General features: G+C 40.5%; 2 protein-coding genes across 2 annotated transcripts; both read left to right on the top strand.

Moving 5' to 3' along the window:
* Window positions 1-3208: 3208 nt before the first annotated feature.
* LOC128361763 (complement C1q tumor necrosis factor-related protein 7) lies at window positions 3209-8035 on the top strand. Its single transcript, XM_053322317.1, has 3 exons — window positions 3209-3379; window positions 5435-5671; window positions 7150-8035. Exons 1-3 carry the CDS (start codon window positions 3358-3360, stop codon window positions 7776-7778), a joined length of 888 nt encoding a protein of 295 aa, XP_053178292.1. The 5' UTR covers window positions 3209-3357; the 3' UTR covers window positions 7779-8035.
* A 350-nt stretch (window positions 8036-8385) lies between these two features.
* Window positions 8386-22887, top strand: cc2d2a (coiled-coil and C2 domain containing 2A). Its single transcript, XM_053322344.1, has 38 exons — window positions 8386-8403; window positions 8515-8579; window positions 8705-8786; window positions 9243-9323; window positions 9414-9564; window positions 10469-10557; window positions 10713-10814; window positions 10921-11001; window positions 11103-11318; window positions 11421-11577; window positions 11684-11820; window positions 11909-12040; window positions 12932-13141; window positions 13289-13395; window positions 13495-13635; window positions 14280-14436; window positions 14646-14917; window positions 15172-15349; window positions 15485-15638; window positions 15832-15979; window positions 16631-16764; window positions 16852-17051; window positions 17148-17240; window positions 17333-17424; window positions 18619-18786; window positions 18913-18970; window positions 19060-19169; window positions 19498-19594; window positions 19694-19792; window positions 19889-20065; window positions 20683-20886; window positions 21010-21099; window positions 21176-21289; window positions 21382-21516; window positions 21650-21772; window positions 21858-21916; window positions 22019-22196; window positions 22372-22887. The coding sequence occupies exons 1-38, from the start codon at window positions 8386-8388 to the stop codon at window positions 22555-22557; spliced, it is 4995 nt and encodes a 1664-aa protein (XP_053178319.1). The 3' UTR covers window positions 22558-22887.
* Window positions 22888-23253: the final 366 nt, after the last annotated feature.

A 23253-nucleotide genomic window follows, 5' to 3' on the forward strand; every position in this document is an offset into this window, starting at 1 on the left:
CCTAGTGTGTGTGTATGTGTGTGTGTGTGTGTGTGTGTGTGTGCGTGTGTGCTCCTTGGTATTGGTGTTCAGGCGTCAAGTGTGTACTGTTACAAAAACCTTAATGGAACTGAGACTCTAAGTTAATTTAGTTATTCATATATCTATATATATATAACTATATATATAATTTAATTTGTTTATTTCACCGGCCCTTCAATATCCCTAATGTTTTTTATAATATATTATGCACTACTTTTCTATATACCCCTCCGCCCCCACTCTCCCCCCTCCCCCCCATATATTTTATTTCCAATTCACCCCCCCCCCCCCCCCTTTACTGTAAGTGATTTCAGTGCAGATGTGGACTCCCTGAAACCTCCACCTATTTATAATTCTACAGATGCTTTATTAAATTTTTATTTTTTCATGATTACTTATTTAAGATGATGTAGCGTGAAGCAGTGGTCTTAAGTTATCAATGTTCTGTAGAGCAGGAATCCAATATTTTCTAATATATTCTAATGTAGTCTTGGACGTTGCTAACCCTAAACCCCGGGAGTCAGGAATAGGGGGGGGCGTAACGCGACGGAAGTTAAAAGAACGGCGTGGTGGCTCCCCATCGGCCCCCCTAACCCCACACCCCACCACCACAAAGAACCCCCCACCCCCCCCCCCTGTGGCTTTTTTTAGTTCTCATGGTGTCCGATGCGAACATGTTTGAATATCGTCACCTGTAACACTTGACTCGTGCTGTTTTTTGTGAGGTTCTATTTTCTATGTTGAACACTGTTACTTTGTTCTGTACGTGTCTTTGTTTTTGTAAAAATCATATTTATTTCACTATTTTTGTAGACGAAAAAAAAAACGAAACTATTTGATTTTGATTGTATTTTTCTATTTAAATGCGATTATTATACAATTTATTCCCCTTTCCACCCCCCACCCCCTTCACCCCCTCAGCCCCCCACCCACCCCCTCCACACACACAGTGCTAATTATGTCCAAAAGCGAAGTTCTGTTCAAAGATAAAGAATCATGTCATCAGTAAACACATCAAAGGTTTTTTGATATACAGTTGAATTTGATTCTTATTTTCATACACATTTCACTTGAAGGAAGGAAACATGATGAAGGTTTTACTACTATATTGGAAGACACTTGAGATTCTCCCCTGTCGCATCGAGGCCGCAGCTGCCTGTCCTCGTAGATGCTCTGAAACTTGAATATAACACATTTTGAAAGGCTGACTAACCTCGAATCTGTGTTGTGACGTGCAATACTGTTTCTAATGTTTGTATAAAAGTAAGAATTACAGTGTAAACCTTTTTAATGCAGATTTATTTTTTTCATTGCATATTTTGCAGATTTCTGATCCACAGTGTCATTTTTTACTGTCAGAAAAAAGAAACCCCGTTTTTTCATTGCAACTATTTTTAAATCCAGATATCTTTGTACTGATGTAAATGATTGTAGTTATTTTGGATAGTGTTTTGCTAACAAAAGGAGAGACTTTTTCATGCATATTTCTATTTCATTTCATCTTGTTTTATCCCGCGTTTTTATTTCATTTAAATAGTAGCAGGATTCTTGGAATAATTTTTCATATTAAATGTCATTGGTATTATTTTGTATTTTTATGTGGAAATACACTATATATAATTTTAAGATGCTAATTGCTAGGATATTATTTTGAGTTGACTTATTTTAAAGCTAAATATTTGTAATTTGTTGTAAGTGACTAATTTCTAAATCAGAGTTTGTGTATACGTTCACACAAAAAGTGGTCTATGAGGTGTTTGGATTGTAATTATTACTGAATTGTTCTTTGGTATGCAAAATGAATATCATGTTTATTTTTATTTTTGTTGGTTTTGTATTTAAATGGGGTGTTGATTACAATCTTTTTTTTTTTTCTTTCACTTCCTGAATAAAGACCCATTCTGTTTGGACACAACATGGCTGCAGCATCATTTCAAATTAAAGTTTGTAATCAGAGACAATTAGATAATTAATATATATACATGCACTCATATATATATATATATATATATATACCCAAACACAGCTGGAAACAACACACTAACACAATATTAAGATTTCTGCAGCTACAGCTTATTATCCAGTGTTCTATTTGTTCAGTCAGTTACTTTTAAACCTACTAAATGTCCTAATATCATTTTTAATTCAATTCCTGTTTTCAGTTTCTCACTACAGCTGTCTCATAAATTCACTCCTCTGAAATGAAATGATAATTGATTTTTTTGCTCTATGCACCATTTAAAGTCGACCAAATCATTATTCAAATTATTTAATTAATAGTGAGATAGATGGACTTTTGTAGCATGAAGATTTGTATTTGTTTCATATGCATTTCCCCACATGCAGTAATAGGAAAAAAGGAGCTATAAGATAACAATGTAAGGTGTATAATGAAGCCTGATTTAGAAAACCTTCATACAATATTTCTGTTCTCTTAGCATTACACAGAGGACACATTCATGTTTATGAGTCATTTTTCCAGATGACTATTAACATGAGCAGCTGTCACTTTATTAGCCCTCACTTCCTGATGGGAATTATGACCCTCAGATACAACCAACAACAAACAACAAACATTGTTTTATAAATGACTTAAAAATAAAGAAACTAAACATATAACAACATATTAAGACGTGTTCCACCCCTCCACCTCCCTCCCCAGTAAGCAATGTTGAAAATAAAAGGATTATTTTGTGACGCCTGGATTAAATTATCGTTATCACTGACCACATTAAATAGCTTGTATTGTTCATATATCATCATGACGTTGATTATATATTTTGCATATGGTATCTTTAAAGATGACCTCAACCAAATCATATGTGACATGAAAATAATCCAAGCAGTCTCCTAGAGGTGCCATCTAGAGGTAAGTGTCATTAATACAACTGAGATCAACAGTAAGGTCAAAAAGGCACAAACCACTTCTGGCATTTATATGACTTGTCATAGAAAAACTGCTTTAATCTACAGCATCCAAGTTGTTGCCCCTTCATCCATGACTTAATGGAGCTGGTTCTGTGTGTACGTGCTGTTCTTGCCTGCATGATAGTTGTTTGCCTTGGGAAGTTTATGAGGCAGACAGAAGGGAGTGGATAAGGGGGTGAAGGAGGGAGGGTTAGAAGGAATGAGTCCAGACTGCTGCTGCTGCTGCTGCTGTTGTACTGCAAGACGCTGTCAGCAACGCAGCAGCTGAACTCTTCACACAGATGTCTGAGGGCACAGCAGGAGAATACGAATAACATGTTCACCGAGGACTTAAGTCATCAGAAAGACTGGAATCAGAGCAGATAGGACAAAGACACTCAACACTGAGAAACCTGGTCAGCTTTGGTGATGAACAGCTACCAACTGTGGGGTAAGGCTAATTACATACCTCTGTTTGTACTGTTTGCTGACTGCATATTGCATAACATGTCTCATTCAGAATATTAATTAAATGATGTACAAAACAGAGAGGCTGCTGTTATTAGGATTTCATGTTTTAATAAGAACACACTGAGCAAATACTTTGAATAACTTTGCAAATACCTGTCTGTGTGTGTCAGCGGCATTGCATTGACATGTGTGCATGATATGTAAATAGAGTCATTCAAATCCATATGTTCCCACTTTAGACGTGAGAAGTTAGATATTGGGGGATTCTTTATTTGTTGATTTTGAATTGTTTTGACAGGATGACCTGGAATCATAAACCATCTCAGGACTCATAGAGAGAGTTGGATCTGACATCAATTACAAAGACCCTGACCCTGAGGCTATATTATGAAGGCTGCCATTGCTGAAAGTGGACACAGACGTTTGCAGTGAAAGATAGCCAAAGTGAATTTCTTAGTTATGTCGGTAGAATCTGCCTCACTTCACCTGTTGCTATGAGAACTATGAGTTTTAAGTAGAGTTCCTAAACAGGACATAATTTCTTATATTAACATTAGCAACAAAAAGTAGTCAGAGTGTCAAAAGTGGCAATATTTTGGAGTTAATGCAACTTTAAAAAAAAAAAAAAAAAAAAAAGTGTGGCTTGCCAATTAATGAGCTGTGTGCATCTGTGTTGCACGCATTAACAGTAACTCCTCATGTACAAGCACGTGTGCCTGTGTGTGTAATAAAAGAACGCCATTCTCTTTAATGATAGCCATTTACTAATGTTGACATCATCGTTGCAGAGCGGAATGGGCGGGCGGGGTTTCTCTCTCGCAGGACCTCACACTGGCTCTGTGACCATTTCATTACCCCCAAATCAAAAACATGCTACACTAACAGCATGGAGGAATTGTGTGTGTGTGTGTGTGTGTGTGTATGTGTGTGTGTGTGTGTGTGTGTGTGTGTGTTTATGTGTAAGCAAACTCAGCTTGTTCATGTTGTGTGTGTGTGTGTGTGTGTGTGTGTGTGTGTGTGTGTGTGTGTGTGTGTGTGTGTGTGTGTGTGTGTATGTGTGTGTGTGTGTGTGTGTGTGTATGCGCAGGATGTGCTCTTCTTGTTTATAGTTCTTGTTTATCTCATCATGTTTATTGCCTGTCTGATAGTACACAAATAATTTGTCTTTGACAGATAAACCAAATGTGCTCTGGCAAGGCTTACAATAGAAATAAGACACACTTATTTTTAAAGACAGACAAGGGGACGACCCACATGTTCCTACGCCCCCGCCAATCAGAGTCAGCCAGCCAAGGCCAGATGCAAAATTCACATTCTCACACCCACATTGGCTAATATGCAAAGAACAAGCATGTAAATGAATCAAATCCACACATCTGGCTGCTAAACGTCTGTGCATTTGGTCAAATCCCTTTACATATGCATTTATAACATCTGTTTAATGTCCAGAATCTGAAAGGTTGCCAAAGTAGATTTAAGCTTATGTATGAGGTCATTCATTCATTCACCACAGCTGGATCATCATCAGTGTTATCGCTTTTGAATTCACTGTGATTTTTCTGACAGTGAAACAGAGCAATACGTGATGAGATTGTGTCTCTCTCGCTCTGTGTAATCTGCTGTATAATGTTTCTGACTCCTCAAGTGCCATTGCTTCATGATTACATTCCCTTGACAGAAATCGTGCTGGATGTTGTGTCATAAGTTGGGAATTTTAAGGGGGGGGAGACTTGGAACAGAGACAAAGGTTGCGTTTGAGGTCTCTTACATGAAGTTCTGTGATGGATGAGAACATCAGCATGTGAGACTGAGCCATCTGGCCTCATGCTGTGCTTGATCACAAATTAGAAAATTCTTTTGTTCTGTCTGCACTCATGACGACACCACTGTATGTGTTTTATAGCATTGTGAAACCTGATAACGCTTCTGGGCAGAACCTGTTTAAAAACCTTCCCTTTTTCTCTAAATATCTAATAAAACACAAAACTATTTTTGCTCTTCCTGTAAGGAAATGATGTCTTCCTTTATTTTACAGATTTGAAGATGTGGACGTTGATGGGAGTGGTCTGCCTGTGCCACTGTGTCTTTGGACAGTTGTTTGAAGCCAAGCTGAAAGGAGCGCCGCGTCTGATCTGCAGTGTCCCCGGGTCACCGGGCCTGCCTGGCAAGCCAGGTCCCAGCGGTCCCCCGGGAGCAGATGGGAATGTGGGTATCCCGGGAAGAGATGGCAGAGATGGCAGGAAGGGTGAAAAGGGAGAAAAGGGAGACACAGGTATAATATAAAACATAAACAGATACAGAATCAGTTTATATGTGCCAAAAGACACTACCAGTCTGTGCAAACATCAGGCGTGGAACAGTTTGCTTATCTGACAGCTGGCCTGAGTGGGAGAAGATGAAGGAGAAGATGATGACTTTCATAGAAGAACTCATTATCTTTAATAACATTATTATGAAATTAAGTGTCCGTTGTATAAAATAGCACACAGTACAGGCTTAAAGATAATTATAATAATACATCTAAATAAATAGGCCTCAGGTGTCCGACTACACCAAAAGAACATGATTATTATATCTGGTACAGAGCTGAGCGTTTATTATCACAGTAAACAGTAGAAGGCAACAAAAAGCTAGATTAAATCTACATCTGTGATTTCCTAATTTCTCAGGACAGAGACGGAACATAGCAACAATCATAACATCAGTCTCCTAGGACTCATTCTTTTATCAGAATAGGACATTACAGCTGAGCACTGAGGCAAACCAAAATGTGGCATCAGTAGCTTCAGTAGAAAATGACTGACACTGACTGACACTGGTATGCACTAAAACCTGCAGAGAGACATTTCTTCATTTAACCTTTATGCTTTTAACGGTAATACAGACACATCATCTGTCTTTACTCAGTGCAAGTATTACATACTCCATTTCTTTCTATCTGGCTGCTGCTGTATCATATTTATACTGCATGCTCATTGTTATTATTAGGAGAAACAGAGCTGGCTGAGCATAAGGATTAGAAAGTTTCAGCTGTGGGGGTTTGGGTGTGTGTGTGTGTGTGTGTGTGTGTGTGTGTGTGTGTGTGTTTGTGACTTCAGGTGTTGCATCACAGCCCTCCTACCAAATTGTGAGATGTTACACATATCTAAACTGTTCATTTCAAACAAAACAAACTCTGCTTATTCACAGATTGGTATAGAATTTCTTTGCATATTTTATTGAGAAGGTTTCCTGTGGGTGAAGCTTTCATAAGTTATAAAAATGAAAATATTTGAGAGACCCGCGTCTGTTAGTCTCATCCAACAGATCTGCTTTTCTGATATCGTCTACACAGTTTGTAATAAACCTGTCAGCGATGAATGAACGTCATGCACCTGTGTTTTCCATTCTGTGTGGGAACAGGAATTCAGACACACACCTTCACTCAAGTAGGAAGCTGCATATTCAGAATAGTTCACTATGCTTGCACAAACATACGGTGTGTGAGATTCACAGTGTTTCCTAGCTCCAGGGTGTTTACTGTGTGGATAGTCTAGTGGATTTGGATGAATCAAAATGTCAAGATGGCTGTGTTCCAATGGTGACTTAATATGTGACATTGGGTGGGGAGCTGTCTTTCCATTGCCTTCCTTAAATAAGTTCAGCAAGTACAGCATAGAGACTCATTCATATTCCAGGATGTTTTAGAAAATGTCATTTTTGTCAATAATTGTGCAGAAATGTTGATGCCAACATGATTTCTTGTTTCAGGGTTAAAGGGCAGGGTCGGGCCGACAGGTAAGATTGGGGGCCGAGGTGACCGTGGCCCTGCAGGGAAACAAGGCCCTAAAGGAGAGAATGGAGACGTGGGCCCACCTGGTCCTCCAGGACCTGATGGAGAGAAAGGGGACATGGGCAAACAAGGGACACAGGGAACTGCAGGAATCTGCAAATGTGGCAGCCTTCTGCCTAAATCTGCCTTCTCTGTGGGAATCACCAGCAGCTACCCCGCAGAGAAGACCCCCATCAAGTTCAACAAGGTCCTGTTTGATGAGGGCGGACATTACAACCCACAGACGGGCAAGTTCATCTGTGCGTACCCAGGCATTTATTTTTTCTCCTATGATATTACACTGGCCAACAAACACCTGGCGATTGGTCTGGTGCAGAATGGCCAGTTTCGCATCAAAACCTTCGACGCCAACACAGGGAACCATGACGTGGCATCTGGGTCCACTGTGATGTACCTGAACCCTGAGGATGAGGTGTGGATGGAAATCTTCTACAAAGACCAGAATGGTTTATTTGCTGATCCGGGCTGGGCTGACAGCTTGTTCTCTGGCTTCCTTATCTATGCTGACACAAACTATTTTGACACACTGGCAGAGGACTACGCATAGAACCTGGAATACACACACCCATAAATAAATAAAAACACAAACTGCTAGTCACTGTTGTTTCGATAGTTTTAGTCATTACACATATGGTATGTCAAACTATATTTATATGAAAATGTTTGTACTGCTTGTTATATTGCTACTATAGAGACCTATCTACTGATGTGAAAGAACAGGATTTGATTAAGCTTGAACGAATTTTTGATTTATTTGTTTTGGGTTGCAAATGGGAGTTGGATCAATATTAACTTAAATAAACACTGTTGACAGATGGAGCTTGGAGTTTTTATTATCATCAAGGAATATGAAACATGTGTGAGAGAAATATGTTGCACGCTTTAACATGAAGTCAATTCAGATCAGTGTTAAGTGTTGTTTTTGGCTGTGTCACATCAAGGGAGCAGCCCGGTGAAAGCTTTCTTGGTGATGCGCATATTACTACTTCCCGGACTCCGTAGCGGGTCAGCAGGGTCATTACGTCATTACGTTGCTTGATTGACAACCTGAAGGACGAATGAAAATCTAAAACAGCTGACACTGGATTACTTTCAAGGTAGGTGGAGAAGTAGTTTATCTCGTTACTAGGCAGCAGAAACGGCGCTAGTTTGGCATGTATCGAGAGAAAACAGTTCGCTTTAATAAATGAATTAGCCATAGTGCAAATGATACGCAAGCAGGAATACATACATTGTAGTACGTTACCGGTTTATAATACATTCAAAATCAACTGCGGCGATAGTCAGGCTGCTTTCTGCTCTTTGTTATTTCAAAGAGGAGTACAGTCGTCACCCTGGCTTCTTCAAGGTAGTTATTGCCTTCTTCTTTTCTACTTTAAACCACTTTAATGTAGCTATACGTCTCAGAAATGTCACTTTTTGTTTTAGCTTTGTAGCTAAGCTAACGGTAGCTGCCCTCTCTCTCTGTTGTAGTGATATCCGAGAAAAACTGCGCAATAAGCGGCGAGCTTTACAAGGCACGTTGGTAAAAAACAGAAATGAAGACGACGTCCAGGTAAAGTTATACATGAGTTATGTTTGTCCAGATAAACATGATGTATTGCTATTGTTACAGTAGCGTTAGCCTTGTTGTAGAGTCCATCCAGCAGAAACTAAACAGGACTCAACATGACCTGGAGGAGCGGCTCAGAGTCACAAACACAGATAGATGAGCTGCTAACACTTTAGTAAATGTAACTGTACTTGATAGGCTCTGGTTCCGTCTACCAAGTTGAGTGAGGGGAGACGACAACCCTTGAAGGTTGGTGTGTGTGTGTGTGTTTTGTAGCTGAGCCTGTAGGCTGTAGTTGCACGCATGTGTATGCTGCTGGCTGCTCAACACCAATTTCCCTCTCTCTTTCCTTCCCACTTAACTGCCAATGAGCCTTTTTAACAGCTTTAGCAGTGAGTGTGCAAACTATGAGTGTTGATGGGTACAGTTTGTTTTGACTGTATGGCTGTGTTGTACCAGGACCCTCAAAGCAGCGAGGAAGACCCAGGAGAGACTCTGAAACGCACATTAAGAGCCCAGAGACAGAGGCGGAAGAAAAGGGTAAATCTTCCTCTGGCACCCTCAGTCCTATTCCTGCCATTACATCGATAACTGTTTATTAACCACTGCTCTTTTTTTAACCTATATTAGCTGCTTGAACAGTCTACAACACAGGATGATGATGACGATGGTGATGTGGAGGAGATCTCCACCGTCCAGCACCACTCTGAAGATGAGGGATCAGCTGATAAGACAGCTGACTCAGTGGTTTCATCAAGACCTCCAACTGGTTCTCAGAGAGGTGGGCCTTCATTGTCCTAGCTAAACCTGCCTGTCACTCTTTGGAGTTTTGCTAACAGTGTATACAGTTCTATGGTTGGGTGTTGTTCAAAGTGTTTTATTGGTACTAATAACATTTTGTTTCAAATAAAGTGTAAAAATAATTACATTACATTATAATATACTGTAGCAGTCAGCTGGACACACTTTCTCATTCCCTTGAATGAGAAAGTGTGTCTAAACTTTTGACTGGAACTGTAAGTCCAGAAATATTTGATCAAAGAATGAGTCAACAAGATTTAGATGCTGACCAAGCACTCACTGCCAACAAATCAACATGTCTTCTAGAAACAATGATATTCGTTTGGAGTGTAATATGCCGCTTTACAAAACAATTACAACATCACTTACAAATCTTACAAATAATTATGTGTTATGTTGTGACAACAGTGGTTAAGGTCTGGTTATGTTTAGGCACAAAAAAACACTTGGATAGGGTGGGGATTGGAAAAGATCATGGTTTGGGTTAAAATGATCACTTGAAACGTGGTTAAACGTGGCAACTGTCATCATCATGGCAGCCGTAAACACTACATTGAAGTTGACACTCATGCTTGGAAATTGGCAGCAAACAATGGTTTCCTGCAGCTTTTGCCACTTTTTGCCATCTTATTATCTATCTATAAGGAAGTTACCTTATATCAGCATCGTCTGAACTGCGTCACTTCCCTAGAGCATCATTACTACAGCTTCTAGATGGTGTCTGTCATGCAAATGTATCTATAGCTTGTTTTTGGTTGCCGAATTTACGATCTATAGTGTCGTTTTTCTAGGGAGCTACAGAGACTATTTTTAATTTTACCAGTAAGCACTGAGGTTTGATACTCAGCTCTATACTTTTCTTGTTTTGTGATTGGTTTGTCCAGGTCACTCCTCAAGAATTCACACTTCCAGTTCTCAACAATTAGACAACTTTATGACACAGCGCCTGGAGGAGAAGCTGAGAGCGGCCAGGGTAAACACCTCACCTAAGTTGTTTTTTTTAAAGAAGAGCCTGAATGTTATCCTATTCCAAAATCCACTCACTTCTGATAAGTGTAATTGCAAATTCTGGATGAAAGTATCAAGCTGAAAAGCATTGATGTATAATGTATAGCCTCTGTGTTTCAGTCTAAAGGTGAAAGTCTCCAGCTACAGGAGGCCTCTCGAGAGCCACCCAGTCGCCTGCAGAGCCTCAGAGACAGAGACACTGTAACAAGGTTTGACAGAGAGGTGAGCAGCTACCTTAACCGTGGCGGTGTATGATCCCTCTAACCATGACTGTACCCATGTAATTTAATCCAGCAGGAGCAGTGGTTTAACTCTCACTATTTTACAGGGTGATTCAGACAGGGACGGCAGACATGATGTCCCTCTGACACTTAGCACCAGGGTCAAGTTCCGAGAATCAGCAAGACGAGTAAGGCCTGAAACAAGATAGTAAACCTTTTAGGTACAAATGATTTATATCGTTGTGTTTATTTATTTATTTATTTATTTATTCACTCATCGCAAACGCAGGCAGCAAAAGGCCAGCCGACTGCAGAGGAAGCCTACAATTTCTTTACATTCAGCTTTGAGCCAGATCCTGAGGATAAGACCGAGAAGACGAGCAAGAGAAAAAAAAAGCAGAGAAGGACAGCAGAGGAGGACAGAGATAAAGAAGAAGGAGAGGAAGTTGAACAGCAGGAAGATGCTGAAGTTGATGAAGATCACCAAGATGAAAATGAAGACCAGGTAAGACACTGATGTTGATATTGTAAGAAATGAGCTGAGAGAGTTTTTAAATAATTGTCTAAATATTGTTCCATGCGCCCCTTGTTGTCTGTCACACCTTAGGGTGAAGAAGCTCCTCTTGTGCAAGATAAGGAGGATTTATTTGTCATTGAACAATCATCTCAGGACTTCTTGCAAGTGAAGAAAGCGGAGTATTCTGGGTACCGAAAACTTTTTCAGAGAGAAAATGAACTCCTCTACACACCAAGCTTTCAAACAGGTATTCTATAATGAATGATTCACATCTTTCAAATACTGTAATATCTGCCACACTGTTCTCCAGGATGTCAACTATCTTTTAAATCATTTATATATCATTGTCACAGTCCCAACCTCCATTAAACTACCTGAAAACATGAAGCCCCGTTATCTGGAGGATGAGGGCCTGTACGTAGGAGAGAGGCCCCCTGTGTCTCTGACCAATGAGAACATTCTGGAGAACCGCATTTTGAAAATGGAGGAGGTAACGTCAGCCGAACAGCTCATCAGTATCACTAGTGCTCAGCTGTTAACCAGGCAGTCTTTAAAATATATCCTTTTAATTTATCAAGGGAAAAAAGTGGTTTGGAGATGACGGCAGGATCATGGCTCTGCCTGACCCCATAAAAGAATCATCCACAAGACCTCCTCTCTTTCACATGGAGGAGGACCTGGACCCCGCACTACACATTGTGCACAGGAAGGTCGGACACACACCCACTCTTTATTCCATCACTCCATTCATTCGCCATATCTAAAGCGTCTTGTGCATTCATACACTGAGAGCACTGTGGCTCCCTCATATTTGAATGTTTTCGATTCCCTTTGCCAAAAGAAAAGGGCAATTTGGCATTTGGTACAAAGGAACAGGGAAGGAGGGGTGTTTGTTATGAGGGCAGAGCCGGAGGCATTTGTGGTATCATCTCTACAGACAATTTAATATACATTAAAACTCCAACAGAGCACTGTGGGCATTAAAATAAGCAATGTGAAATTACTTTTAAAGAAGATCTGGAGCTCAAATAGAATATCTTTTATAAATATATATATATATATATATATCTACTAGAAATGAGACAGAATAGTTTCAATCATAAGTACAACATCTATAGAAAAGCCAGAATCATAGTCATCGATGTGTGCTATTTTGTGTGTGTGTGTGTGTATTCATTCATCTCAAATTTGGCAATAGTGTGACTGACTGTAGAGACAAAAGTATGACAAACATTTGAACTCTGAAACGCACCCAAAACAGTGTTCAGATGTGGTTCACAGGTTGGGAGTGTCTGTGGAAAGGAAGCGTTTTCCTGTTTTCTTTTTCATTCAGAAGAGAGACACAGCTGTCAAATGTGATCATGGAGAAAACAGAGTGTTCATTGTAGTTCAGTTGGGGTGTTTATCGCACATTGTATGTCATGCATGACTTTTTATTACAGCGCTCCCTGATGGGTGCTATCAATCTTACCAGCTATTTCATGCATCCTTTTAAGCTTTCACACACACACTTAGATTCACACAAGTGCTGAGTCATATTTCATAGGGATCATTATTCCTCCAGAACCTTGTGTGATGGATGATGTTATTCTATCCCCCAGGCACTCAAATCCAAATATGCAAATTTGTACATTGCTGGTGCAGCAGACCCTGAGGGAGACTACCAGCTTGATGTTGATGTCTCGGGACTTATCTTCTCTCATCACCCACTCTTCAGTCGCGAACACGTCCTGGGGGCCCGTCTGGCCCAGCTGTATGACAAGCACCTCACCAGGCAGCACAATAACCTCACAGGACACCTCACTGACAAGGTAAACTACACAACTATCACAATACTCATCCAAGTACTGAATCACTGTGTGTGAAGCCACAGTCCTGAATAAAATCTTTAATTCGTTTTATTATTCAAACAGGCCACATATGTATTTAATGTATTATGTGTTTCTTGTTTGCTACAGTTGAACGGATTGAGGAACGCACTGAGAAACATCCTTGAGATCCACGGCGGGCAGAGCCTCACTCAGGCCATGCACCAGCGGATATCTGAGTACAGTCTGGAAATTAGGTGAGTTTGGCAGGTTGTACCATGGGATACAATCTGCGCAATTACATGCATGATTGTAACCTTTACCCTACTGTACGTTCTTTCCCGTTCATGTCTTAGGAACACTCGGCAGCTGCGAGACAGCGAGCAGGAGAAAGACAGGACTCTTCTGAAGAATGTAGTTAAAGTATGGAAAGAGCTCAAGGCCCTGAGAGAGTTTCAGAAGTTCACCAACACTCCCTACAAGCTCTATCTCAGAAGGTAACCACTGAAGTCAAGCTCAAATGTTATTACTGTGATCTCTCACAGTTTGTTCTTGGATTGTAGAGTAGAACGTGTTCATTGTGTAGTTAGACAGTGTCCATGTCTGGTGCTGCTCCACAGAATGTTTAATCAAAGGACAGGATCATAATTTTTCAAGTCTGTCTTACATGAATAGTCTGGTTGTCATGTTTGGACTAAATCCACTCTCCTTGTTCCTTTTAAAAATGTATTCAAACTTTCAGGCTGATATGAGGGTTCAGTCAACTAAATTAGTCAAATAAAGTGTATGTGTTCCTCAGTTACAGTCTTTTCTTGTACAACATTCACATTTTTGTTACTATCCTTCCTCTGCAGCTCAACAGAGACACAATGTCCAGGGAAACAAAGATATCAGTTTATACTAAGACGACAGTAACTTTGATTGATAGCCACTTAATTTGAAGCCTCATTTAAGCTTCAGATAAACTTTGTTATAGATTTTCCTGACTTACACTGAAAGCACATTATGAACCAGATGAATAATTACCTATCTCAGAGTACACATGTATTGGCTTAACACAGACATAAAACCTTGTGAACCTACAAACACCTGCTGGATACTGTGTTTAGTCTTGGGTCATGATTGTTTTGTGTTGTTCCAGGGAAACTGTTGATCGTCTGACAGATGAGCGAGAATTTGAAGATGAAATCTTGGCAGAGGTTGTGGAGTTGGAGGCAGAGAGCGAGGAGGACTACCAGAAAAAGCTGTCTGAGTACAAGAAACAGCTGGAAGAGTGGAAGCTCTGGAGAGGGAAACAGGTGCTAGATCTTTACTAGATATTTGCAGCCCAGCTGACTCAGTTATTGTTAGTCTGTCAGTTCCATTAATATAATGCATATTACTGTACAAAAACAAATTGTGAATTAGCACCCACTAATTATCTTCTATTTTGTATTTCCCTTCCTTATGTGTACATACACGTATATCCTGTATATTGATAAGCACGTTGGATGTTCACCTTTTTCAGAAAGCCAAAAAGAAGAGGAGAAAAAAGAAGAAGAAAGGACAGTCACAGGATGAGACAGAAGAAGAGGAAGATACTCAGGAACTGAGTGAATCGGAGGGGCCCGTTGAAGAAGGCCCCCCAAAGCCGGAGCCTCCAGAGAAGCCAGACTTTGACTCAGTAGAGCAGCAGGTCAGAGAAAAAGCCTCCAGGATACGCAGGAAACCAGGAGAGCCCATCCTGATCCCTGAGCTGTCTGCATCTGGAAACATCACTGCCAGTGAACTTTGCCCCAGGTATGAGCAGAAACTCTGAGAAAGACTTGGTATGCCAGTAAGGACAGAGTGTTGAGTGTTTTTTGTAAACAAGTAAAAACTGTGTTGAAATTCAGCAAATAAGTGTCAAGAATATTTTGAATTAGCTTTGAGACTAGTGAAATGATCTCACCCACTGTCATATTTATTCACCTGTTTTGAAATCAGCAAGATAATAATATTTAATAGAACATAGAGGGACCTTTTTCATCACCTTCATTTACTCCTTGTTTTAGGGCTGAAGTAGCTAGAAGAGAAGATGTTACACGACGCTCTCTTTTCATCAAGATCTTATACAACGACAAAGAAGTTTCCCGAACGGACAGCCGACCCCTGAACACTGATTTCAGAGTGCACTTTGGCCAGATTTTCAACCTCAAGATAGTTAATTGTCCCCAAAGTATAAATTTGCAGGTAGAGTATAGAAACAATTAGTTTTCTGCCACAGTACGTTGTCTAATCCACACTTTTGCTTCATGGATGACTACGGTGGCTAAAAGTTCTTTTCTCACTATTTCTTGTGTGTGTTTGTCCACTTTGTATGGGTAGGTGTTTGAGGAGATTGGCTCATCATGCTCCCTCCTCGCACAAGTGTACATTCCAGTGCCAGAGCCCACAGTCTTGACAGGCAACGTCCCTCTTGAGGAATTTGAGTTCAGCAGCAACCAGAGAGTGATGTTCGACCATGAGGGCGTGGGAAGCGGTAAATGTCTTCTGCGTTTGATAGAAGCTCCGACCTGAAATGATGTAACATGCAAATTTGGTCCCACGCAATAATAATTTATATATTTCAGACTGAAATATATAAATGAACTGAAAATGTCAGTATTACTTCACTGTTATGCATAGCCCTATCATTTCACTTATGTCTGCCTCCACGTCCTTCATCGCCTCAGATGTGCCCCTGTCCTTTGAGGCTGATGGAAGTAACAAACAGACCCTGTTGACCTCTGGGAAGGTGTCATGCTGTGTTTCTTGGGGGATCGGGGAGGATGATGTACCCCTCGCCCCTCCTGTGTCTCAACAACCTGGCGGCATACACAGGTAGTATCTCTACTACTTCTACTACTATGAGGAACTAGTGGCAACAGGTGTGGTTTAGGTGTGACAAAAGAGAGAAGTTATCCCGTGATAGACAGATGGTTCATCCAATCGCCTGCCAAGTTTGGGTTTTTTTTTGGAAAGTCCCTGCCCTTTTCCAAATAGTTTCCAACGACGACTTCTCAGATGGTTCTGTGAAACAAACCATCTGGTGCCTCAGTTTAATATGTTTTTATCCCTAAATCTACAAAATCCTGCATGATTTACATCACTGTTGACCATCTTCCAAAGCATACCACAGATGTTTATATCCGTAAATTGTTATGCGGTTGAGAACTCTGGAAGTTTCTGGAAACATTTCTATGTTAATGCATTCAAGCAGTCACGGGAAACCGCAGAATTGTGACATATTTATATTTATATTCATATTTTTTCCCAACAATCATATTATGCATTTATCTGAAAGAATAAATAAGTTGAGTCTTATGTCATATAATAAGTTTCAGCCCATGGCTACAGCTGTCAACAATTTAAAAACATGTAGAGTTTATTTGGAACTAAGTTGTTAGTAATGAGTTGTGCATGCAGTCTGTGGTTTATGGGGTCAAACATGGCAAATTCAGTTATATTAATCACTTTTTGTCTCTGTGTCAGTCATCTTGATGCTGTCACCTATATCGGGGCATCTGGACTTTACGACATGAAAAAAATCGGGGAGTGGGCCACACAGTCACGACTGGACCCCAACGATCCAAAAAATGCTTCCATTATGCAGCTGCTCAAAGTGGGTACTGAAATATTTTGCATAACACCAAGAGGTTTCACAATCCAGGAGCCATGCAGTTTACAGTTTTATCTGTGTTTCTCACAGGTAGCCAGCAGTGGAGAGGTGACAGCTCCGGAGTATTTCCGTCTGGAGCAGCTGCAGGAAGAGTTTAACTTTGCGACCGATGAAGAGTTGGATAGGTCGAAAAGATTCCGCCTGCTCAGGCTGAGGAACCAGGAAGTTGCAGAGTTTCGGAATTACAAGAGTGTTCCAGCTCTGGAGAGAGAGGTCACTGATAAAGTGTTCCAGGTCAGCCGTTTGTATATTCACTGTCAATATAAGAGAATGATTCATTCTATATGAAGCAAATAGTTTTTCATCTCTTTGGTTTAAAAATTATTTTAGGAATACGAGAAGAGGCTGAAAGAAGGAGAGATAATTGACACCAAAGAACATCTGGATTCACACAGAGCCTTAGTAGCCAAATATCTTCAGAAGGTGTGTAGACGTAACTCATTTAAATCTTTTTTCACACCAATGTTAAACACCTGATAGCACAAAACTTATTATGCTTTCACATTTTCCTACAGATCCGAGAATCAGTCATCAACCGATTTCTTCTTGCCAAGCATCACTATCTTCTCTCTGACTTGGTGATAGAAGATGAGATACCGAGCATTGGGTAAACACACCTTCAGGCATTATTAACTGACTAAATAGTCTGTCTCACTTCAAACTCCCATCTGTCACAACTGACTTTCTTTGTCCTTGTGTTATGCATGTTATGTGTCACAGGACAAATGTTCCTTTCTTGCCAATTACTGCAATACTAATCCAAACATGTACAGTGAGCGCTGCTTTCTGTGTTGTAATTCATCATTTCTGTATATCTTACGCTTGAAATATTACAAAGAGTGCCTGAACTCCCCGTGCCAGTTGTAGAGGAAAGGTTAGATAACTTGGATTACCCTGCACTGTGGAACCGACATCCAAATCGACCAATCAGACAGAGAGACAGGGCCTTTATAAATCGCAGGTTAATGTAAGTATGTTTCTTGGCCTGCTGTCTGCTTCGGTCTATTTGATCTTACACTCAACACTGCATTCCCTTGGCTAGGTAACGTTCTCCCCTTGGAACCGTTCGAATCTGTGTTTTCACAACACGTGGACACGAAAATCAAATCTGAAATCAGAAATTAATTTCAGTCTTGGATGACATTTCTGAAGATGTTCACGTAGTAATGTACGTCAAGGCCAATTACACAGTATGGTGTCACTTAGCACATTATTCATTCATAATTCAAAGTGAATGTTAAAATCTTTCCCATTCCATTTTTCTGCTATTCGTCTGCTTTGCATGTATAACAGTGGTGCAGGTCCTGGGTATGTTTTAAGATTTTCTTTCTTTTTCTCCCGATCCCAATATCTCTGTTTCTCTTAGTAGTTTGAACCCTGAGTACCAGTACATTAGCAACCATAGACTTAGTTTAGTATTTAGTCCCAGGGTGTTATCTCAAAAATCAAGATGCATTATGTTGCTTTATTGCTATAAAATTGCATCAGTTTTACTAGAGTGTTACTAATTCTAAAAATGTGCTTCATACATATTTTGCAACAGATATTTGAAGCCAATTATCATGTATAATAGTAACTGTAACAATATTCTCACATATTCACATTGCTGAGGTACACTTTCCACACATTTGTATTGTAATTATGAAATTGCAAATACCTTGAGGGACTGAATACTATTCGTAAAGATCCCATCCAATCAATCAATACTACTTACTTGCGTCCAGTAGTGCTATGAGTGAACAATTGCAATCCCCTGTAGGTTGCTTACAAAATGATAACAGCTGTTTGTTGTGACTATCAGGATCCTGGGATTAAATCTTTTCAAGCTGGCCGAACCTAAGCGGCCACTGAAACCTCAGAGGAAAGAAAGAAAGAAGGTGACAGCTCAGAATCTCTGTGACGGAGACATTAGAGTGCTGATCAACATCATCCGGGCCTACAACATCCCCACCCGCAGGTCTCAGAGCAAGTGAGTGACTAGACTAGTTCAGAATACAAAAAACATCTCCTTTGCCCTCAGAAATATGATGATTTATCATGATTTCTAGACAGCAGACAGAATTTTTAACTTTGTTTCAATTGGTTATTATTTCAGTAAGGCAGGACCAGCATCTCAGACTGCCCTCCAGAGCAGTGATTGGCTCCTCAGTCAGGTACCATACACCCTCAACCTTACATAAGAGCAAACTCTTGAGTGGTATGGTATGATCTATATTATATGCTTGGTATCTGTGTGATGTAGGTACAAGTGAGACCCTTTGTGGAGATTTCCTTCCAGCGCACAGTACTTCAAACAACCACAGCCGATGGACCAAACCCCTGCTGGAACGAGGAGCTGCAGCTGCCATTCAGGTGAACAACTGTGTATTTTATGGCTTCACTTTTGTCTTTTATAGCATGACATAAATGTACTTGCATTTTTGAAGCAGCAGGAGATTGTAATGCCTGCGCTTGAGACAGCTTTAACGTGAAATATGGAATGAGAGTTAGCTTATGAAATAGCTCACAGGTGTTAGTAATAGCATCATAAAGACAACATTCAGGTGTTGGCACTTTTTGAAGTGTGCCGTTGGAAATAGCTCCAGGAAAAATCATTGAAATATGCTCCGAGCTCCTTTTATAATTCCTGATACAATCTAACAAACTGGCTGAAATGTTAAACTGTACTTCTTATCTTCAGTGCCCCAAATGGTGACTATAGCACTGCCAGCTTGCAGTCTGTCAAAGATGAAGTCTTCATCAACATTTTTGATGAAGTGGTTTATGAAGCTGGAGTGGTAAGTTTTATGCACCCGACTCCAAGTATTACTGTCAGCAGATGTTCCTCGGATCATTGGATGTGTTATTGTTTTAATTGAACACCTTCTGCTCCTCAGAATGACAAAGACAGAGGAAAGTCGACACATACCTGGGTGGAGAAGCACTGGTTGGGGTCTGTCAAGATTCCTTTCAGCACCATTTATTCTCAGTCCAGGGTGAGAGTCGTGTATTTGTTGTGTTCAGACGCTGTGGCCTCTTTAACAGAAAACTGCCTGAACCGCTCACTGATTTATTTATTTTGTATCTCACAGATCGATGGAACATTCAAGGTGAACACACCCGCAGTGCTGCTGGGGTACAGCAAGGAGCGGCTCCATGGAAATAATGGCGGTTATGATACGTTGAGAAGTCTGAGCGAGGGAGCATTTATCACCATGTTCATCACTATTGAACCTCAGCTGGTGCCTGGAGAGTCTATCAGGGAAAAGGTGATTTTTGTACAAGTGGAATCCTCAAGGCTAGATTCTGTCTGCTTTTTAGTGCCCTTCTGCATCACTGTCTGCTAGTTTATCTCACTTTATGTGTGTCCTTACATACGTTTTTAGTTTTATATTTTAATACTTTTGCTTATCAATTTATACGTTATATATTTTTTGGATGTCCATATTAGATTGTGTTCATAAAAGCTTCCATTGTCCCAGAACAAGGGAAAGTCGACAGGAGAGACAGAACAATATGGGTTAGGCCCAGTGGTGGACGATAGAAAGATATTACTGGTATATAATACTGTTATTAGAGGACTATTCAGGGAAACAAACCTGAAAGCTTTACTCACCCTGTAATGAAAAGGGACCCTTGTTTTGGAACAATCTGGTGGTCATGCTTTTAAAAGTGTGCATTAGTATATTCATTTCTCATGATTGTCATTCTTTTGTTTCACATATTTGCTTTTGCTCTGCTGCATGTACTAGATAAAGGAGGTGAAGGTAAATGCCAGTCAGAACACTTTTTATTGGCCTCATTTAATCATTCATGACCGCATCTTAATTCTTTTACATAGTGCTGACCTGTATTCTTCCGCAGTAACCTTTGACTTCTTACACAGTTTGACAGCCAAGAGGAGGAGCATTTACTACAGGCTGCAGAGAGATTCGAGAGAGATGTTGCACTGGGCTACCCGGACCGCCCCTGCATTTGCACCGTCATAGATCTCAATGGGAAGACGGTCTTCATCACGCGTTATATCCGGCCACTCAACCCGCCACAGGAGCTACTGGATGCCTTCCCCAATAACACCCAGGAGACCACGGTTAGTCTGATCAACACCCTGGCCTAAAGAGAACAAGAGAGGCTCCTCATCGTCTTCAGTCGTCATTGCTTGAGTTCCTGATTTGATTTACTGAATCAACACACTTTCTTTTTCTCCACACAGGCCCTGGTTGCCCGGTTTGTCTCACTCATCCCTTCTCTGCCCGACAGAGTTTCATTTTCTGGTGTCTGCGACCTGTGGAGCACCTGCGATGTGAGTGAACCCTTCCTGATATATTGTAAGAAGATGGAAATTCTGCACTGACCTTGTGCTTCATCCTCTTTTGTAGCAATTCCTCACCCTCCTGGCAGGTGATGAAGAGGAACACGCCGTACTGTTGTGCAACTACTTCCTATCGATGGGCAAGAAAGCCTGGCTTATCATCGGCACCGCTATACCAGAGGTGGGTGACATTTATTTTTAAAACCTGATGACGTTCCAAATTAGTATATGTTTCATTACAACACTAACTTTTTTGATCTATTTATTTAAAAGGGACCCACGGCGTATGTCTTGACCCATGAGCAGAGCCGCTACCTGATCTGGAATCCCAGCAGCGGTCAGCACTACAGCCAGTATGACAGCTTCTGTCCACTGCAAACAGTTGGATGCCTGGTCAATGCTGATAATGTAAGTGAGGAGAAGGAACTATATGACATCAAATCAACAGTTCACAGTGTGATTTTTCATTCTTCTTCTTGTTAGTTTGTAGCAGATCATTAGATTTTTCTTTTTTTAATTGTGATTGTGATTTGCCATTTAGTTGTGGTTCAACATTCAAGAGTACACCTTGCCAATGAGGATGAGTTTTGACATCACAAAAACCAACTTGTGGAAACCGTTTTTCTCCCGATCCTTCTCTCACCCGGGGTTGTCGAGTGTACAGGTGAGTGTTCAACCTTTCTGTGTAATCCTATTATGTATAGTAATAATGCTGTATCTAATATTCTACTCAATTCAATTATTTTTAGCCAGAGGAGCTGGTATATCGCCGCTCAGACAAAGCAGCTGCAACAGAGCTTCAGAGCAGGCAAGTTGTGGCAGCTGAAGTATTAATATCTAACAGTATCATTTTGATTTATTACACTGCAGTTACTAACTCTCATACTCATATACTTCACACTCTTCATAGGATTGAGAAGATCCTGAAGGAGAAGATCATGGAGTGGCGCCCTCGTCACCCAACCCGCTGGAACCGCTACTGCACCTCCACCCTGAAACAGTTCCTGCCCAAATTGGAACTGAGCGGGGGACGGGATGTGGCTGAAGGGCACCGCCATGAGTTGCAGAGCCTGCTGGGAGACAACAGGGTAGGTCTGAGAAGAGACTGAGCGAGGAAAAAATACATGAATGAGTCATTGTCTGATGTCATCAGTCTTCAAAAGAATAATCTCTCGAAAAATGTTGATCGACAGAAAGCACATGGTGTCACTTTCGTATGTTCCTGTCATAAATAACTGCTAATAGGCGTTTCTTTCTTTTTAGATTTCGGGATTCCCCCTGCATCTACCATTCTCTGAGATTCGGCCTATCATAGAGGCAGTGTACAGCACAGGAGTCCATAATGTTCAAGCATCAAATGTGGAGTTTGCCCTGGCTGTGTATGTGCACCCCTACCCAAATAATGTCCTGTCAGTGTGGGTGTACCTGGCCTCACTTGTCCGGACATAACATGACATTTTCCTACCACAGTGCTTTGCAGCGGTTGTGTATGTATATAAATGACCATCAGTAATTTAAATTGAAGACTTTATGTTTTTAGATTTGCTGTCACTATTGTATATCTCATCATGTATAGGAGGAGGATGCTCCATTGAGTATCAAATACAACAACCCTGAATTAAATCCCATCTTACTTTTCTTGACTGTCAAAGAATAGCTATTTTTGAGGTTATAGCTTGTGTTGCTGTTATTATGGATGGTTTTACAATGTTTTTTGTAATGTTTTGTCTACCTATGCTGGCGTACTTGGAGAACAGAAGCATTAAAATATACAGAAACACTTTTGAATGCAATGGAACACCTTTGGCAGACACTACAAAAATATTTATTTCAGTGCTGTTGTATGAGATTGACTTAGAGTGTGTATAATGTAATTAACTTAAAGCTCAGCAGACTGTGCTGCTGAAATGTTTTCTACAAATGTATTGAGACACTATGTCACTCTTTCTTAATTTTGTTTGCACAATAGAAAAGAAGACCAACAACAGAGCTTTTTAATCCCAAGATACTTTTATTGTTTAGCTTATGAATTGAACATTTCCAATTGAACTCCCCATGCAAGACTTTTGAACAAGCAAATAAATCCTACTGCAGAACAATTAAAGATGCAGTACAACCTACTGAAAATTGACCAGGTACTCGGTA

The sequence above is a fragment of the Scomber japonicus genome, chromosome 7, assembly GCF_027409825.1.
Source record: "Scomber japonicus isolate fScoJap1 chromosome 7, fScoJap1.pri, whole genome shotgun sequence".
Taxonomy (NCBI): Eukaryota; Metazoa; Chordata; class Actinopteri; order Scombriformes; family Scombridae; genus Scomber; species Scomber japonicus.

What these genes read in the sequence shown, in the direction of transcription:
- cc2d2a (XM_053322344.1), top strand. An exon ending in TCCGAGAATCAGCAAGACGA is followed by an intron (nt 11,002 to 11,102) that starts GTAAGGCCTGAA and finishes TCGCAAACGCAG; the next exon opens with GCAGCAAAAGGCCAGCCGAC. An exon ending in TCGGCACCGCTATACCAGAG is followed by an intron (nt 21,290 to 21,381) that starts GTGGGTGACATT and finishes TTTATTTAAAAG; the next exon opens with GGACCCACGGCGTATGTCTT.
- LOC128361763 (XM_053322317.1), top strand. Translation starts at nt 3,358, where the DNA reads ATGAACAGCTACCAACTGTGGG. An exon ending in GAACAGCTACCAACTGTGGG is followed by an intron (nt 3,380 to 5,434) that starts GTAAGGCTAATT and finishes TTTATTTTACAG; the next exon opens with ATTTGAAGATGTGGACGTTG. An exon ending in GGGAGAAAAGGGAGACACAG is followed by an intron (nt 5,672 to 7,149) that starts GTATAATATAAA and finishes TTCTTGTTTCAG; the next exon opens with GGTTAAAGGGCAGGGTCGGG.